Source organism: Salmo salar, chromosome 18, assembly GCF_965601325.2.
Source record: "Salmo salar chromosome 18, fSalSal1, whole genome shotgun sequence".
NCBI classification, from domain to species: Eukaryota; Metazoa; Chordata; class Actinopteri; order Salmoniformes; family Salmonidae; genus Salmo; species Salmo salar.
This window is the reverse complement of record NC_138308.1, coordinates 29,654,787-29,670,777: the sequence shown is the minus strand read 5'-3', so window position 1 is coordinate 29,670,777 and position 15,991 is coordinate 29,654,787. Positions and strand designations below refer to the sequence as shown.

The following is a 15,991-nucleotide window of genomic DNA, read 5'->3' as shown; positions in this document are numbered from 1 at the left end:
AAGTCTGTTCGCCCGTCAACCTGCCTGCTCAACCCCATCCTCTCTTCTCCAAACCATCTCTGGAGACATTCTCCCATTCCTTACTTTCCTCATCACCTCATCCCTGACCACTGGCTGCATCCCCTCTGATTTCAAAATGGCGGAGTCATTCCCCTCCTCAAGAAACCAAAACTACAGACCAGTATCCCTTCTTATTTTCTTTCCAAAACACTTGAGCATTCTAGGCCCTCTCCTCTTCTCTCTATACACCACATCACTCAGCTCAGTCACATCCTCACATGGTCTCTCCTATCAGTGCTTTGTGGAGGACACTTAACTACTTTCTCAATATCGCTGCGTGCCTGGCAGATATCTCAGCTTGGATGTCGGCCCACCACCTCAAGCTCAACCTCAACAAGACGGAATGTAATGTACTGGGGTAGGGTGGTGGTCCTAGGGAGGGGTGGTGGTGGGTGGGGGCTGAATGTCCTGGGGTAGGGTGGTGGTCCTAGGGAGGGGTGGTGGTGGGTGGGTGCTGAATGTCCTGGGGTAGGGTGGTGGTCCTAGGGAGGGGTGGTGGGAAGGTTAGTAGTGGTGGGGGCCCTCCATGGGTGCTCCTTTCCTGTGCACCAATCCTAACTCCTGACCCTCCCTCTCATTTTTCCCTATACTGGCTAACAGCCACAAAGAGGGGGTTGGTAGAAGTCCTGGGGAGGGGTGTTGGTGGGGAATGTGTTGCACCACAGGCGCCCTTTCACGGGCCACAAACCTTAATCCTGGATAGCTTAGAACATCCTTATAAACAAGAGATTTACAGACAGAAGATCCCAAAGTTCAGATCCTTATAAAACAAGAAATAACATAAAAAAATACCATCTTCCCAGGTTCAGAGGGTTTACCAACAACTAACATGCCATAATGCTACAATGTGAGAGTCAAATACACAGATCAGACCAAAGATCTTTGTTTATATCAGAACCCTCATGTTCACAGCACTGATTTAATGCCCAAGCAAATTCATTAGGAAAACTTCAATGTATTGATATTAGACTCAGAATAACTGCCAAGTCGGTCGGAAAATGGAATACATATCATTTACAAGAGGCTATACCTGATTCTATACATAACACACACACACACACACACACACACACACACACACACACACACACACACACACACACACACACACACACACACACACACACACACACACACACACACACGGAGACACACGGAGACACACAGAGACTGTGTTATAATAGCATCTTTTATGAGAAAGGCTACTGTATGTCTTGTACGTTTGTAATTCTCAAGGAGGCTGGTGGCACCTTAATTGGGGAGGACGGGTTCATAGTAATGATTGGAACGGAATTAATGGAATGGTATCGAACACATGGTTTCCATCTTTGAAACCACTGCATTCACTCCATTTCAGACATTGTTATGAGCCGTCCTCCCCTCACCAGCCTCCTGTGGTGTGATTAGGGGATGAGATGCCTGGGTCGTGTTCAGTAGGGAGAAAAGGTTTTATAACTTCGTGACTTCCACCTGAACTTATCCAATGAGAACACATATAATTGTTTTGGTTTGCTACAGTGTGCCTTGCTGAACGCGACCCTGTATCTTCCTATGTCTTCCCAGGCATGCCATGCCCTGAGTTCTGAGGTAAGGGTGGCCAGTTCAGGAGCTCTACTCCTGTCTTCCAGGAAGCTGTTGTCGTCTGCCGACAGGAGGGGTCTATGTCGCAGGAGGGCCACATTGCCATGGCTAGAAGGAGGAGGGGAGTGTAGCTACCGAGCAACCCTACAGAGGACTGACATTTCTGCCTACATCTCAGGGACCCTCCTGGAAGTGGTTCTGTCCATCGGCAACACGGGCGTCAACGACTTCTCTCCTCCCTGTATCACCACAAGTCCCTTGGGCTGGGCTGTCCTGAAAGGTCCATAACCAATATGAATCTTATGAAATTCAAGTTGATGAAGTATTGAATGAAGTAAACTGACATAATAAATCATATGAAATGTATATTAATCAAATGTGGTTAAAATACTACCTGTCTTATCAGAGAGTAAGATACAGCTGTTACTATAGAGATCCTATTAAATTACTATTAGTATTCTAATTCCTAATTCTATGGCTATAACCATATTGCTTAAACTTATCTGATCGATTCAGTTCTACATGAAGTGTCTACCAGTAGAGTCAATATAGGAGTCCAGAAACAATCTACAGTATTTTACTCCTTTCTTAACTCCCTCTTGACTCACCCTCCCATCCCTCCTCCCTCCTCTTTCACCCCTCGCCCTCCCTCTCCCTATTCCTCCCTCCCTCCCAGAGCGTCAACTGCACTCTCCCATGGTGGGATCCAGCGTGGTGCCGGCGGCTCCACTGACGGAGGTCAACAAGGAGCTGTCTGACCTCCAACCCCTGGTCAGTTTCCCAGAGGAGATGGCCTACATCCTCATGGATCAGGAGCTGCAGCTCTACAGCCGGATCCTACCCCTGGACTACATCTGCTTCCTCACCCACGACCTGGGGGGCCCTGGCCAGCCACAGCCCCAGGGGCAGACACACCAACCTGGACAACCCCATCTTATGGCTGGCTGCAGTCGGCCGCACAACGCAGTAGAGGACCTAGTCACAAGATTCAACGAGGTGAGAGAGACCTAACTAACCTGCAATGTGTATCAAATCAAATCAAATTTATTTATATAGCCCTTCGTACATCAGCTGATATCTCAAAGTGCTGTACAGAAACCCAGCCTAAAACCCCAAACAGCAAGCAATGCATGTGAAAGAAGCACGGTGGCTAGGAAAAACTCCCTAGGAAAAACTCCCTAGAAAGGCCAAAAACCTAGGAAGAAACCTAGAGAGGAACCAGGCTATGAGGGGTGGCCAGTCCTCTTCTGGCTGTGCAGGGTGGATATTATAACAGAACATGGTCAAGATGTTAAAATGTTCATAGATGACCAGCATGGTCAAATAATAATAATCATAGTAGTTGTCGAGGGTGCAACAAGCACGTCCGGTGAACAGGTCAGGGTTCCATAGCCGCAGGCAGAACAGTTGAAACTGGAGCAGCAGCACGGCCAGGTGGACTGGGGACGGCAAGGAGTCATCATGCCAGGTAGTCCTGAGGCATGGTCCTAGGGCTCAGGTACTCCGAGAGAAAGACAGAAAGAGAGAAAGAGAGAATTAGAGAGAGCATATTTAAATTCACACAGGACACCGGATAAGACAAGAGAAATACTCCAGATGTAACAGACTGACCCTAGCCCCCCGACACATAAACTACTGCAGCATAAATACTGGAGGCTGAGACAGGAGGGATCAGAAGACACTGTGGCCCCATCCGATGATACCCCCGGACAGGGCCAAACAGGCAGGATATAACCCCACCCACTTTGCCAAAGCACAGCCCCCACACCACTAGAGGGATGTCTCCAACCACCAACTTACCGTCCTAAGACAAGGCCGAGTATAGCCCACAACGATCTCCGCCATGGCACAACCCAAGGGGGCGCGCCAACCCAGACAGGAAGACCACGTCAGTGACTCAACCCACTCAAGTGACGCACCCCTCCCATGGACGGCATGGAAGAACACCAGTAAGCCAGTGACTCAGCCCCTGTAATAGGGTTAGAGGCAGAGAATCCCAGTGGAAAGAGGGGAACCGGCAAGGCAGAGACAGCAAGGGCGGTTCGTTGCTCCAGCCTTTCCGTTCACCTTCACACTCCCGGGCCAGACTATACTTAATCATAGGACCTACTGAAGAGATAAGTCTTCAGTAAAGACTTAAAGGTTGAGACTGAGTCTGCGTCTCTCACATTGGTAGGCAGACCATTCCATAAAAATGGAGCTCTATAGGAGAAAGCCCTACCTCCAGCCATTTGCTTAGAAATTCTAGGGACAATTAGGAGGCCTGCGTCTTGTGACCGTAGCGTACGTGTAGGTATGTACGGCAGGACCAAATCGGAAAGATAGGTAGGAGCAAGCCCATGTAATGCTTTGTAGGTTAGCAGTAAAACCTTGAAATCAGCCCTTGCCTTAACAGGAAGCCAGTGTAGGGAGGCTAGCACTGGAGTAATATGATCACATTTTTTGGTTCTAGTCAGGATTCTAGCAGCCGTATTTAGCACTAACTGAAGTTTGTTTAGTGCTTTATCAGGGTAGCCGGAAAGTAGAGCATTGCAGTAGTCCAGCCTAGAAGTAACAAAAGCATGGATTAATTTTTCTGCGTCATTTTTGGACAGAAAGTTTCTGATTTTTGTAATGCTACGTAGATGGAAAAAAGCTGTCCTTGAAACAGTCTTGATATGTTCTTCAAAAGAGAGATCAGGGTCCAGAGTAACGCCGAGGTCCTTCACAGTTTTATTTGAGACGACTGTACAACCATCCAGATTAATTGTCAGATTCAACAGAAGATCTCTTTGTTTCTTGGGACCTAGAACAAGCATCTCTGTTTTGTCCGAGTTTAAAAGTAGAAAGTTTGCAGCCATCCACTTCTTTATGTCTGAAACACAGGCTTCTAGCGAGGGCAATTTTGGGGCTTCACCATGTTTCATTGAAATGTACAGCTGTGTGTCGTCCGCATAGCAGTGAAATTTAACATTATGTTTTCGAATGACATCCCCAAGAGGTAAAATATATAGTGAAAACAATAGTGGTCCTAAAACGGAACCTTGAGGAACACCGAAATTTACAATTGATTTGTCAGAGGACAAACCATTCACAGAGACAAACTGATATCTTTCCGACAGATAAGATCTAAACCAGGCCAGAACTTGTCCATGTAGACCAATTTGGGTTTCCAATCTCTCCAAAAGAATGTGGTGATCGATGGTATCAAAAGCGGCACTAAGATCTAGGAGCACGAGGACAGATGCAGAGCCTCGGTCTGACGTCATTAAAAGGTAATTTACCACCTTCACAAGTGCAGTCTCAGTGCTATGATGGGGTCTAAAACCAGACTGAAGCATTTCGTATACATTGTTTGTCTTCAGGAAGGCAGTGAGTTGCTGTGCAACAGCTTTTTCTAAAAATGTTGAGAGGAATGGAAGATTCGATATAGGCCGATAGTTTTTTATAATTTCTGGGTCAAGATTCGGCTTTTTCAAGAGAGGCTTTATTACTGCCACTTTTAGTGAGCTTGGTACACATCCGGTGGATAGAGAGCCGTTTATTATGTTCAACATAGGAGGGCCAAGCACAGGAAGCAGCTCTTTCAGTAGTTTAGTTGGAATAGGGTCCAGTATGCAGCTTGAGGGTTTGGAGGCCATGATTATTTTCATCATTGTGTCAAGAGATATAGTACTAAAACACTTTAGTATCTCCCTTGATCCTAGGTCCTGGCAGAGTTGTGTAGACTCAGGACAATGGAGCTTTGGAGGAATACCGTAATTTGAGGAGTCCGTAATTTGCTTTCTAATGATCATGATCTTTTCCTCAAAGAAGTTCATATATTTATTACTGCTGAAGTGAAAGCCATCCTCCATTTGCGAATGCTGCTTTTTAGTTAGCTTTGCGACAGTATCAAAAAGAAATGCATGGGGAATACATGGGGAATACAGCATGGGGAATACATTTTCTACCTATATGTTGAGTAACTGTGCCTGAGACCTGAAGACTAGTGTTGGTTCCCAGAGCTAATAACTTGGCTTGAGCTCAGTGGGCTAACACAGTCCTGTTGCACAAAGGTGACTCTGGATTCAAACCCAGTTAGTCACACTTACAGTTACTGTCTTTTCCTGTTTCCAGGTGAGCTCCTGGGTGACCTGGATGATTCTGACAGCAGGTTCTATGGAGGAGAAGAGAGAGGTGTTCTCATGTCTGGTCCACGTGGCCAGGTGCTGTTGGAACATGGGAAACTACAACACTGTCATGGAGTTCCTGGCTGGACTCAGGTAGAAGCAGGGCTAGAACCAATTCTTCAAGGGAACATTTGATTATTTGATTTTATGTTTTTGCAAATATATTTCGGATCCATCTGCTCCACTATCATTTCCTGCTTAGTAAATAAACATAATCACATCATTTTTCTTTCACCCTCATTCTGTCTTCATCTACAACTTCGCCTCCTAAACTGTCCACTTTTGGCCCTTCCATTCTCACTCAGCAGCATCTCTCCATCCTACCCTTCAGGTCTCGCAAGGTGCTAAAGATGTGGCAGTTCATGGAGCAGTCGAACATCGAGACCATGCGTGCCCTGAAGGATGCCATGGCGCACCACGAGACGTCTGCAGAGTACAGGAAGGTGGTCTCGCGTGCTCTCCACACCCCGGGCTGCAGGGTGGTGCCCTTCTGTGGGGTCTTTCTGAGAGAGCTAGGGGAGGCCCTGGATGGAGCAGCTAGCCTGATCAACCTCAGACCACGCCTCAGCTCACAGGACTCTGTGGAGGTGAGGAATTATGCATTTTTTGCCTGGACCCATATCTGTTTGGGGAGTGTGACAATGACCATAGGAGTTGGCAAGACCATACAAACAGATCTAGGATCAGGCTAGAGGAATCTTGGCCTTATACTTATAAATTAGGGCCACATTTACTAAGTGTTGACATCACTGAATCTGTTTCGTACTGTTGTTTCCTATTCCTTTTTTGATATTCCTTTACACAATATTTAAATGTGTTCTATCCAAGTATCAAGTGCATTTGACCTTTTAGTGACCATCCATTCAGGCCAGAAGTGAATCTCCACACAACACTACTCATTATACATATACTTTAGTAACCTTTCCCATCTTAAACACCACCTTGCCTTCTTTCCAAAAAAAAAGTGTCACGGGAGCCAGTTTGGATTTGGCTTCACACCAATCACATCACATCAGAAGCCAAACGTTATTGACAGAAAAAAATGAAATTGTTGTGTTGTTGTCCTCCGGTGGCTAGCTAGCGATTTCCTAAATTAGTCATGGATGGAGATAGGGATTTGGACTTGTGGTTTTACTTAATTCTTCGGCATGGCCAATGATTATGAAGGCAATTCTGATCCAACCATAAATTCATACATTGTCCCCTTGGCCTGAGAGGATGAAAGTTCAACATGTTACTCAACAGAGGTTAGTGGCACCTTAATTGGGGAGAACGGGCTCCTGGTAATGGCTGGAGCGGTATCAGTGGAATGGTATCAAATACATAATCTGCTCGGATCACCGATGCAGATGTTGCTCTCCGGTTTTGTGATGAAACAAAGTTGTGGTTGGATTTATTCTGCCACTGTGTCTTCTTCAAGACATATGAACTAACAGGTTATAGAGCAAACAACACAATTATCACAAACACATCGGTTGTAATATGGCTTTTTTTTCTGTCTTGGCTTCCCCGGTGATTTTACCAACGCACCGCTACTGCATAGTTTGTCTCTGACTACAACGGACAGGACAACTTCCTGCAACGGGCGGGGCCAGATGGGCTCAACCAACCAGAGAAGGAAGCAACCATCAACAACATCCTGCAGACCATCCGTAGCTGCAACCGCAGTATGGAGTCTGAGGATTGGGAGGAGTCTGGAGGGTCTGGTGACAGGAGTATCACTGGCTCACGTAAAAACTCCTTCAAGGATGGCAACCACAACCAGTAGGTGTCCACAGTTGACCCACCTAACTTTAGGCTACTTTTTAGTGGTTTTTGCTGGATTTTGGCTCTGATTGTGCTAGAAAGTGTCAATAAAATCTGAAAACACTGATACCACAACACCTGCTATCTGATACAAGCTAGGTGAAGTTGGCTCCCCGTTTCAATATTACATCGTATTTTTCTTAATATAATTGTCAATGCATTATCGTTTATTGCTTCTTTAGAAATATTTGTGTTGGTGTCTTATTGTAGATAAAAATATCTGCATCCTTTTAAAGCTTATTTTGGTCATGTTCCTCTCCTGAAAACACTCTTCTCTGGTCAGGTTCACCGTGGGCGATCTCTCCGAGTCTGCGGGTGACCTATCTGACCTATCACAGGGCAAAGACCCAGACTTCCAGGGTATGGGTAAGAGGACTCAGAAGGCCTTTGCCCATGGTACAGAGCTCATGCCCTGGTACGTCCTCTCCCTCCACCCCCACGTACACCACTTCCTCCAGCAGGGCGCAACTGTGATCCACTATGACCAGGACTCCCACCTCACCGCCCGCTGCCTGCTCCAACTCCAACCCGACAATTGTATCCTCACCTGGGCCAAGCTCCACTGTGAGGGCCTCCCTGGTTCTAGCCCTGGCCCTGACTCCTCAAAGCTCCGGAGCCCCACTGGGTCAGGGGCTGGCGGTCAGTACTGTGGGATGCTCATACTGAACAGCCTGGCGGATGGATTCCTGGATCTCTCCGTGGCTAAAGCTGTCTTCATGGGCCATCCTGGGGCTGACGTTCAGGCGGTATGCCTGCAGAACAAGCTCTCATCTGGGCTGAGCCTGGAGGAGTGTGGGGTGACTCTGCTCTATGGGCTCCATACAACAGACAACAGGTTATTACACTTTGTGGCCCCAAGAAACACAGCTAGGATGGTGTACGCTGGGCTGCAGTCCCTGTTAGCTGTTCACAGGAGGATGAGGAGGTTCCCTGACCAAAGGTTGCAGTGGCTCCGGAGGAAGTACGTCAACCTCTATCAGGTGAGGGACTGCATTGCAATGATGGAGTCAAGTTACTAAACCTCGGGTCCGAGTCAAGTGTTCCAGTCCCTACTGGTAGAGTGTGAATGGTGTCACCAGTCATGAAAATTGTGACTCGAGTCTGAGCCCTGGACATGAGCATCACAACTCTGAGGGAGGAGATGTGAGTGATTTACCATTTTGTACCAAGAAAATGTTCCTCTCTCTTCCAGGAGGATGGCAGGTACGAGGGTCCAACACTAGCCCAGGCCATCGAGCTGTTTGGGGGCAGGAGATGGAGTGGTAGCATGGAGAAGTCTGGAGCTCAGAAGAACAGCCATCTCACTGTGACCTCCAATCAGAAGACGGTTAACTCCAATAAAAAGAAAAAGAAGGTTGGGACCAGGGTAAGGAGCCATATTTTCAGTAGAGATTGATTCAACTCCTGCACAAATGCCTGGAGTTGGGTTGGAGGAACATGTTGAGTCAGTTTCAATAAAATAGCTACATTTTGTGTGTGTGTGTGTGTGTGTGTGTGTGTGTGTGTGTGTGTGTGTGTGTGTGTGTGTGTGTGTGTGTGTGTGTGTGTGTGTGTGTGTGTGTGTGTGTGTGGTGACAGGGGGACAGTGGGGATGCCACAGATGATGACATGGTGTCACAGAAGGTGACGAGCGGTTGGGATGTCCTAGGGCGGAATGCACCGGACCCGAAGGACAACATGGACCAAGACCAGGAAGACAGCAGCTCCTATGGTTTCCCTGGGCCTCTCTCCTCCTCCACCAGTAGATCCATGGCCATTAGCATCTCTTCCTCTTCCTCAGCCTCCAATCACAAAGCTCAAACAGGGTAAGATGCTACAAACTGTGGTATATTCGACTGTGTGCGTTTGCGTGCATATGCTTCATGTTTAATTTGTTGTGCTGATGTTTGTGCTGGAATTCAGTACACATAACATCTCTTGTGTGTTTTCTTTGGCTACTCGCTTCAGTAATAGGTCAAGTCAGACACTATCTAGCCGGGGTAAGAGCCAATCAAAAAGCTTCCAGAACCTCATGGTATCAGATGGCACCATGAGCTTTACTGAGTTTGTTGAGCTCTTCAAGTCCTTCAGGTAATCTCCTCTAACTCAACATGTATCTATCTACAGGGCCTTCGGAAAGTATTCAGACCCCTTGACCTTTTCCACATTTTGTTACATTACAGTCTTATTCTAAAATGTATAGAATTGCTTAGCATTGCCGTGCTGTTAGAAGGTGAACCTTCACCCAAGTCTGAAGTCCTGAGAGCTCTGGAGCAGGTTTTCATCAAGGATCTCTCGGTACTTTTCTCCGTTCATCTTTGCCTCGATCGTGATTAGTCTCCCAGTCCCTGCTGCTGAAAAACATCCCCACAACATGATGCTGACACCACCATGCTTCACCGTAGGGATGGTGTCAGGTTTCCTCCAGACGTGATGCTTGGCATTCAGACCAAAGAGTTCCATCTTGGTTTCATCAGACCAGAGAATCTTGTTTCTTATGGTCTGAGAGTCCTTTAGGTGCCTTTTGGCAAACTCCAAGCGGACTGTCATGTCCTTTTACTGAGGAGTGGCTTCCGTCTGGCCACTCTACCATAAAGGCCTGATAGGTAGTGTGCTGCAGAGATGGTTGTTCTTCTGGAAGGTTCTCCCATCTCCACAGAGGAACTCTGGAGCTCTGTCAGAGTGACCATCAGGTTCTTGGTCACCTCCCCGACCAAGGCCCTTTTCCCCCGATTGCTCAGTTTGGCCGGGTGGCCATCTCTAGGAAGAGTCTTAGGGGTTCCAAACTTCTTCCATTTAAGAATGATGGAGACAACTGTGTTCTTGGGGACCTTCAATGCTGCGGACGTCATGGCTTGTTTTCTTCTCTGACATGCACTGTCAACTGTGGGACCTTATATAGACAGGTGTGTGCACCTTTCCAAATCATGTCCAATCAATTGAATTTACCACAGGTGGACTCCAATCAAGTTGTAGAAATATCTCAAGGATGATCAATGGAAACAGGATGCACCTGAGCTCAATTTCGAGTCTCATAGCAAGGGTACGAATACTTACGTAAATAAGGTATTTCAGTTTTTTTTAATAAATGTGCAAAATTTTATGAAAACCTGTTTTTGCTTAATTATTACGCGGTATTGTGTGTAGATTGATGAGGAATTATTTGTGTTTAATCAATTTTAGAATAAGGCTTTAACGTAACAAAATGTGGAAAAAGGGAAGGGGTCTGAATATTTTCAGAATGCACTGTATATAGTATTATTGTGTTATACATTATTAGCTGTAACAGCAGTGAGATGTACATTCCTTATTATTTCCCCAGTGTTTTTCCCAGTGTTTTCCCAGTGTACAAAATTGCCACTATTTAATCAATGGCAGATTGTGGATTTCCAGATAGGGCTTTCAGTAGTGAGATAGATTTGCACCAGCTTGTCCTAGGAAGTTGACATTATCTACAATTGGGTGAATTGGGGCCTCCAACTTTTTGTTCCCATGTTGGTGTGTAGTATCCGGAGTCGTAAGGACCTGAAGAAAGTGTTTGATGCCCATGCTGTGTCCTGTGGTCAGTCTGCCTCTGAGACTGCTCCTCTCTACACTCACCTCCGCATCGACGACCGAGTCACAGGAATACAGCCAGATCTGGGTGAGTTTCCTGGGTGAGTTTCCTGTGTAAGTCTCCTGGGTAAGTCTCTTGGGTGAGTTTCCTATGTGAGTTACCAGGGTGCGTTACCAGGGTGCGTTACCAGGGTGTGTTACCAGGGTGAGTTTCCTGGGTGAGTTACCTGCCCAGTTGGGGTCAATTCCATTTAGATTCTTTAGGAGTAATGAAGCCTAGTCCCAGATCTGTATGTGCTGTATGGCCATGCTTGGCATGTCAAGGACCGCTGGAGTTGGTGAGAGAAGCACAAACAGATCTGGTACAAGTCTAGGAATAACAGTCTTCAAACTACAAATTTAAAGGGAGCTCTGAGCCCTAGGCTAAGACGGCCTGTGCAGTGTGAAATGCCCTTAAAGGGGCAGTGGCGTTAAAAATGTGACATTCTTGTTGTTTTTTTATTTCCACACTGAGGTCGAAATAACACTCTGAAATTGACTTGAATGCCTTTAATTTCAGCATGTTCAGATGGGATGGAGTTTTTGGCCCAGATCATGACATCACAATCTGATCTGATTATAATAGAACAATGACCATTCATCTGGGTAAGGGGGTGGGCTCTAGACCATCCTATCAGCCAATCAGGGCTGTGTATGTAAATAAACTCAGCTACTCATATTTGCTTTGAAGTCAAGTGTAAAAGTCTTTATTTGTGTTTCCCCCCCATCCCAGACCTTCTGACACGTAATGGCCTGGACCTTGGTCTTTCCATCCGGATCATGAGACACATGTCAGACAATCAGAAGCATATTTCAGATGCCATAGCTTCTGCCAGCATCGTGACCAATGGTACTGGCGTAGAGAGTGCCTCGCTGGGAGCTCTGGGCATGACCATCATGCACCTCAACGACTTCCTGGTCAACTGTCAGGGAGAGAACCACTCGCATGATGAAGTCTTAAGAATCATCCAGGTGTGTGACAATGAAGTGTGTCTGTGTGTGTGCATTTGTCCTTTGGCAAATAATCTTCCACTGAATTCATGTGTTGTGTGTTCTAGACATTTGAACCGTCTACCACTTTGCATCAGATTGGCTGGATGTCCTTTCAGGGATTTGCCCGGTCAGTATTTTTTGTATGTATTTGTGATCCCTGCGGGAATTGAACCCATGACCCTGCTGTTACCAACTGAGCCAAAAAGGAATGACCCAGGTTAGTTTTCCCCTGCTATAAGGTATCTGATGGACAAGGACAACTCTGCTTCCAAACTGGAAGAGTCTCCGCTGAATGTTGAAGAGCTCCATTACCCTCTGCCTTACTACTACATCGCTACATCACACAACACCTACCTGACCGCCCACCAACTCAAGGGAGAGTCGTCTGTGGAGCTGTACTGCCAGGTGACAATCAGAACACTGGTATTACCCTGACGGGGATAACACTCCATGTAATATTTACTCAAACCGATTGAGTGTACAGCAATACAGCTGTTGTGGTGATAAACTGTCATTGAAAAGCCTTTATTGTTATGAATTTGGGGGGTAGCCCTACCAGGATTTGAACCCGGGTCCTTGCGTCTGTTAGTCCAACAGCCAATTACATCAAGAGATCCAAAACTTCTGATCCAAGCCATAGAGGTGTCTAGATGTTGTGTCTTTCTGATCCAAGCCATAGAGGTGTCCAGGTATTGTGCCCAGGTGTTGTATCCAGGCGTTGTGTCCAGGTGTTGTGTCCAGGTGTCCAGGTGTTGTGTCCAGGTGTTGTGTCCAGGTGTCCAGGTGTTGTGTCCAGGTGTTGTGTCCAGGTGTCCAGGTGTTGTGTCCAGGTGTTGTGTCCAGGTGTTGTGTCCAGGTGTCCAGGTGTTGTATCCAGGTGTCCAGGTGTTGTTTCCTGGTGCCCAGGTGTTGTGTCCAGGTGTTTTTTGCTGGTGTTGTGTCCAGGTGTTATGTCCAGGTGTTGTGTCCAGGTGTTGTGTCCAGGTGTCCAGATGTTGTGTCCAGGTGTCCAGGTGTTGTGTCCAGGTGTCCAGGTGTTGTGTTCAGGTGTCCAGGTGTTGTGTCCAGGTGTCCAGGGGCTGTGTTCAGGTGTTGTGTCCAGGTGTTGTGTCCAGGTGTCCAGGTGTTTTGTTCAGGTGTCCAGGTGTTGTGTCCAGGTGTCCAGGTGTTGTGTCCAGGTCGTTACGTTACTGTTTGGTTTGTTGTTGTCTCAGGTGCTCCTCCAGGGATGTAGGAGTGTTGAACTGGACTGTTGGGATGGAGATGATGGCATGCCAATCATCTACCATGGACACACCCTCACTACCCGCATACCCTTCAAGGTGAGTTGAGTTGAAATGAAGTGAGTTGAATTTAGTTTAACTAAGCTGAGATGAGTTGAGTTGGTTTGGGTTGAATTGAGTTGGGTTGAGATGAGCTGAGTTGAATTGAGTTTAGTTGGGTTGAATTTAGTTGAATTTCATTTATTGAGTTGAGTTAATCTCCCGTTCCTGCAGGATGTGGTGGAGGCAGTGAACCGCTCTGCCTTCGTGACCTCTGACCTACCTGTGATGCTGTCCATAGAGAATCACTGCTCCCTGCCGCAGCAACGCAAGATGGCCGACATATTCAAGGTTGGTAGGCCTGCTTACTGTCCTGTCTAGTTCATTGTTGAGATGTGAAATGGGCTCTTTCTGATGCTCGTTGGTGTTTTACGAAAGGAAGTAGAGACAGGGTGAGGTTAAGGGTTCAGGGTTCAGGGTAGTCATAGAGTTAGTGAACCACCACCCGGGAACATATACGTTACATTGCCATTAACAGGTCAATCACAATGGATCCTTCTTCCCCTCAGAACAGATTACAACTCTGATGGTGTGTTTGTGTTGTCCTTCAACAGACGGTGTTTGGGGATAAGCTGGTGACAAAGTTCCTGTTCGAGAGTGATTTCTCGGACGACCCACAGCTGCCATCACCATGGCAACTGAGGGGGAAAATCCTCCTCAAGAACAAGAAGCTAAAAGCTCACCAGACGCCGGTGGACATCCTCAAACAGAAGGCAAGGCCACTGATAAGGAACACACTGACCAAAAGTTTTCTTAACAGTTGTTGATCCAGTCCGGTATCTATATAATGTGCTATATATACCTAAATTGATGGCACACTAATACATAATTAGAAGGAACTAAGATTGTCCTAAATGACTCTTCCTGATACAGGCTCACCAGTTGGCCCAGATGCATTCTCAGGCCAGTAGTGTGATGCCTCCTCCCTTCCCAACCAATGAGGATCAGGAGGAAGAAGAGGACGAGGATGAAAATGACTATGAGTATGAATCACTATCCGATGGTATGGTCACAACACCAAGAGCATCCCAGTGTATGCCAGTTTATAGTCCAGACGTTTCTGTGGTAACAACCTCAAACAGCAATAATGTTAATTATCCCAATTCTCCTACTTATCCTGTGACCCCCTACTCACTCTTCTTCTGTAGCTGACGCCCTGGCTTTATCTACTGCTTCTTCTCTCCCAGAAGGTAATAAAAAGAATCAAATTGATCACTTAGGATTTGCCAATTCCACAGCATGCTTGTTGTCCTATTGCTGAATAGATGTGTGCCCTGTTTGTGCAGTGCTCTAGTACACTGGCTGTGTGACTGTGTGTTGTGACTTTTCAAAAGCCTCTTATCTACTAAATTAGTACCCACTGATACTCAATTTGATTACCAAGTGGGTCAAAAACAACAAGAAATTGCTTGAATGCCAATAGTTTTTGGCCACATGTTTTAATGTTACTTAGATCACTGAAAACCTCAAATTAGATTACACTGCATGAATGTGTGTTTTTGTTTATACTGCAATAATAATGTCTTTGTCTGGGAATGTCTACGTTGATACAGATAATATCCTGGAGGATAGGCCTGAGGGAAAGTCTCTTTCAGGGGAGAAGTTACAGACCAAACACAGTGACGAAGTCCCCAAGAAGATGAAGAAATGCGAGGACAAGGAGTTTGTCCTCCATTCAGGATCCAGCAGACGTAGAAATACAAAAGTATTTATCTTGTTGGATTTTTTTGTTTATTACCCAGTTTCTCCCGGTATATTTGATTAATAACATCATGAGACAAGAGTCTTGTCTCTTTTGTATTTTTACACACTCTCACACACACACACATGTATTTGGCGAGGAGCTGGAGGAAGAGTTCAAGCTGCCTCGAAGCAAGAAGGAAGGACGTCAGATAGCCCAGGAGCTCTCAGATCTGGTGATCTACTGCCAAGCTGTCAAATTCCCAGGTCTTTCCTTATATTCCTTACATACTCTTCTATAAACAAACTATACAATGCCTTGTAAATAGCCTTGTGTTCCAGTCTCACATTCACGAGAGTAGGTTAATGTAATATTCCTGACTTGTGAGATCTCCTTGTGAAGGTATGAGTCTGTGTGTGTCCCAGGTCTATCCACTTCCAGGGAGAGAAAAGAGAGACAGGATGTTCTTTCTCCTAAAGGAAAGGGAAGGAGGTACATCTTTGGGAAAGATCCAGAGAAAGGTGTTCCAGGGGACCCATCGACAGTGATGCGCACCCCAGGGAGAGGTAGACTACTCTTCTCTGCCCCATGCCTAGCTATCAAAACGTAGTTGTAACTCAATGGTTACGGGTCTGCTATTTCTTCCTAGACAGGCTGGACATCTTTTGGATATATTTGAAAGTTGATAAGTTAAACCCTTTGCGTTCAGTGTGTCACACACACACACACACACACACACACACACACACACACACACACACACACACACACACACACACACACACACACACACACACACACACACACACACACACACACACACA

The 15,991-nt window shown here is 46.3% G+C and overlaps 1 protein-coding gene across 5 annotated transcripts in view; it reads left to right on the top strand.

The window, feature by feature from the left end:
- LOC106577205 (1-phosphatidylinositol 4,5-bisphosphate phosphodiesterase epsilon-1) overlaps positions 1–15,991 on the top strand; it is a 34,453-nt gene that overhangs the window by 11,305 nt on the left and 7,157 nt on the right. For 4 of the 5 annotated variants that reach the window (XM_045700997.1, XM_014155104.3, XM_014155105.3 and 1 more), the window contains 21 exons: positions 1,624–1,921; positions 2,318–2,637; positions 5,740–5,885; positions 6,124–6,379; positions 7,336–7,556; positions 7,882–8,578; positions 8,791–8,964; positions 9,177–9,403; positions 9,546–9,668; positions 11,084–11,220; positions 11,905–12,143; positions 12,230–12,291; positions 12,404–12,569; positions 13,379–13,486; positions 13,661–13,777; positions 14,041–14,199; positions 14,360–14,489; positions 14,635–14,676; positions 15,040–15,191; positions 15,328–15,433; positions 15,593–15,733. In XM_045700997.1, the coding sequence (XP_045556953.1) occupies positions 1,624–1,921; positions 2,318–2,637; positions 5,740–5,885; positions 6,124–6,379; positions 7,336–7,556; positions 7,882–8,578; positions 8,791–8,964; positions 9,177–9,403; positions 9,546–9,668; positions 11,084–11,220; positions 11,905–12,143; positions 12,230–12,291; positions 12,404–12,569; positions 13,379–13,486; positions 13,661–13,777; positions 14,041–14,199; positions 14,360–14,489; positions 14,635–14,676; positions 15,040–15,191; positions 15,328–15,433; positions 15,593–15,733 (4,021 nt within the window). The remainder of the gene's footprint in view (positions 1–1,623; positions 1,922–2,317; positions 2,638–5,739; positions 5,886–6,123; positions 6,380–7,335; positions 7,557–7,881; positions 8,579–8,790; positions 8,965–9,176; positions 9,404–9,545; positions 9,669–11,083; positions 11,221–11,904; positions 12,144–12,229; positions 12,292–12,403; positions 12,570–13,378; positions 13,487–13,660; positions 13,778–14,040; positions 14,200–14,359; positions 14,490–14,634; positions 14,677–15,039; positions 15,192–15,327; positions 15,434–15,592; positions 15,734–15,991) is intronic. The other variant, XM_014155106.3, reaches the window with a different exon arrangement.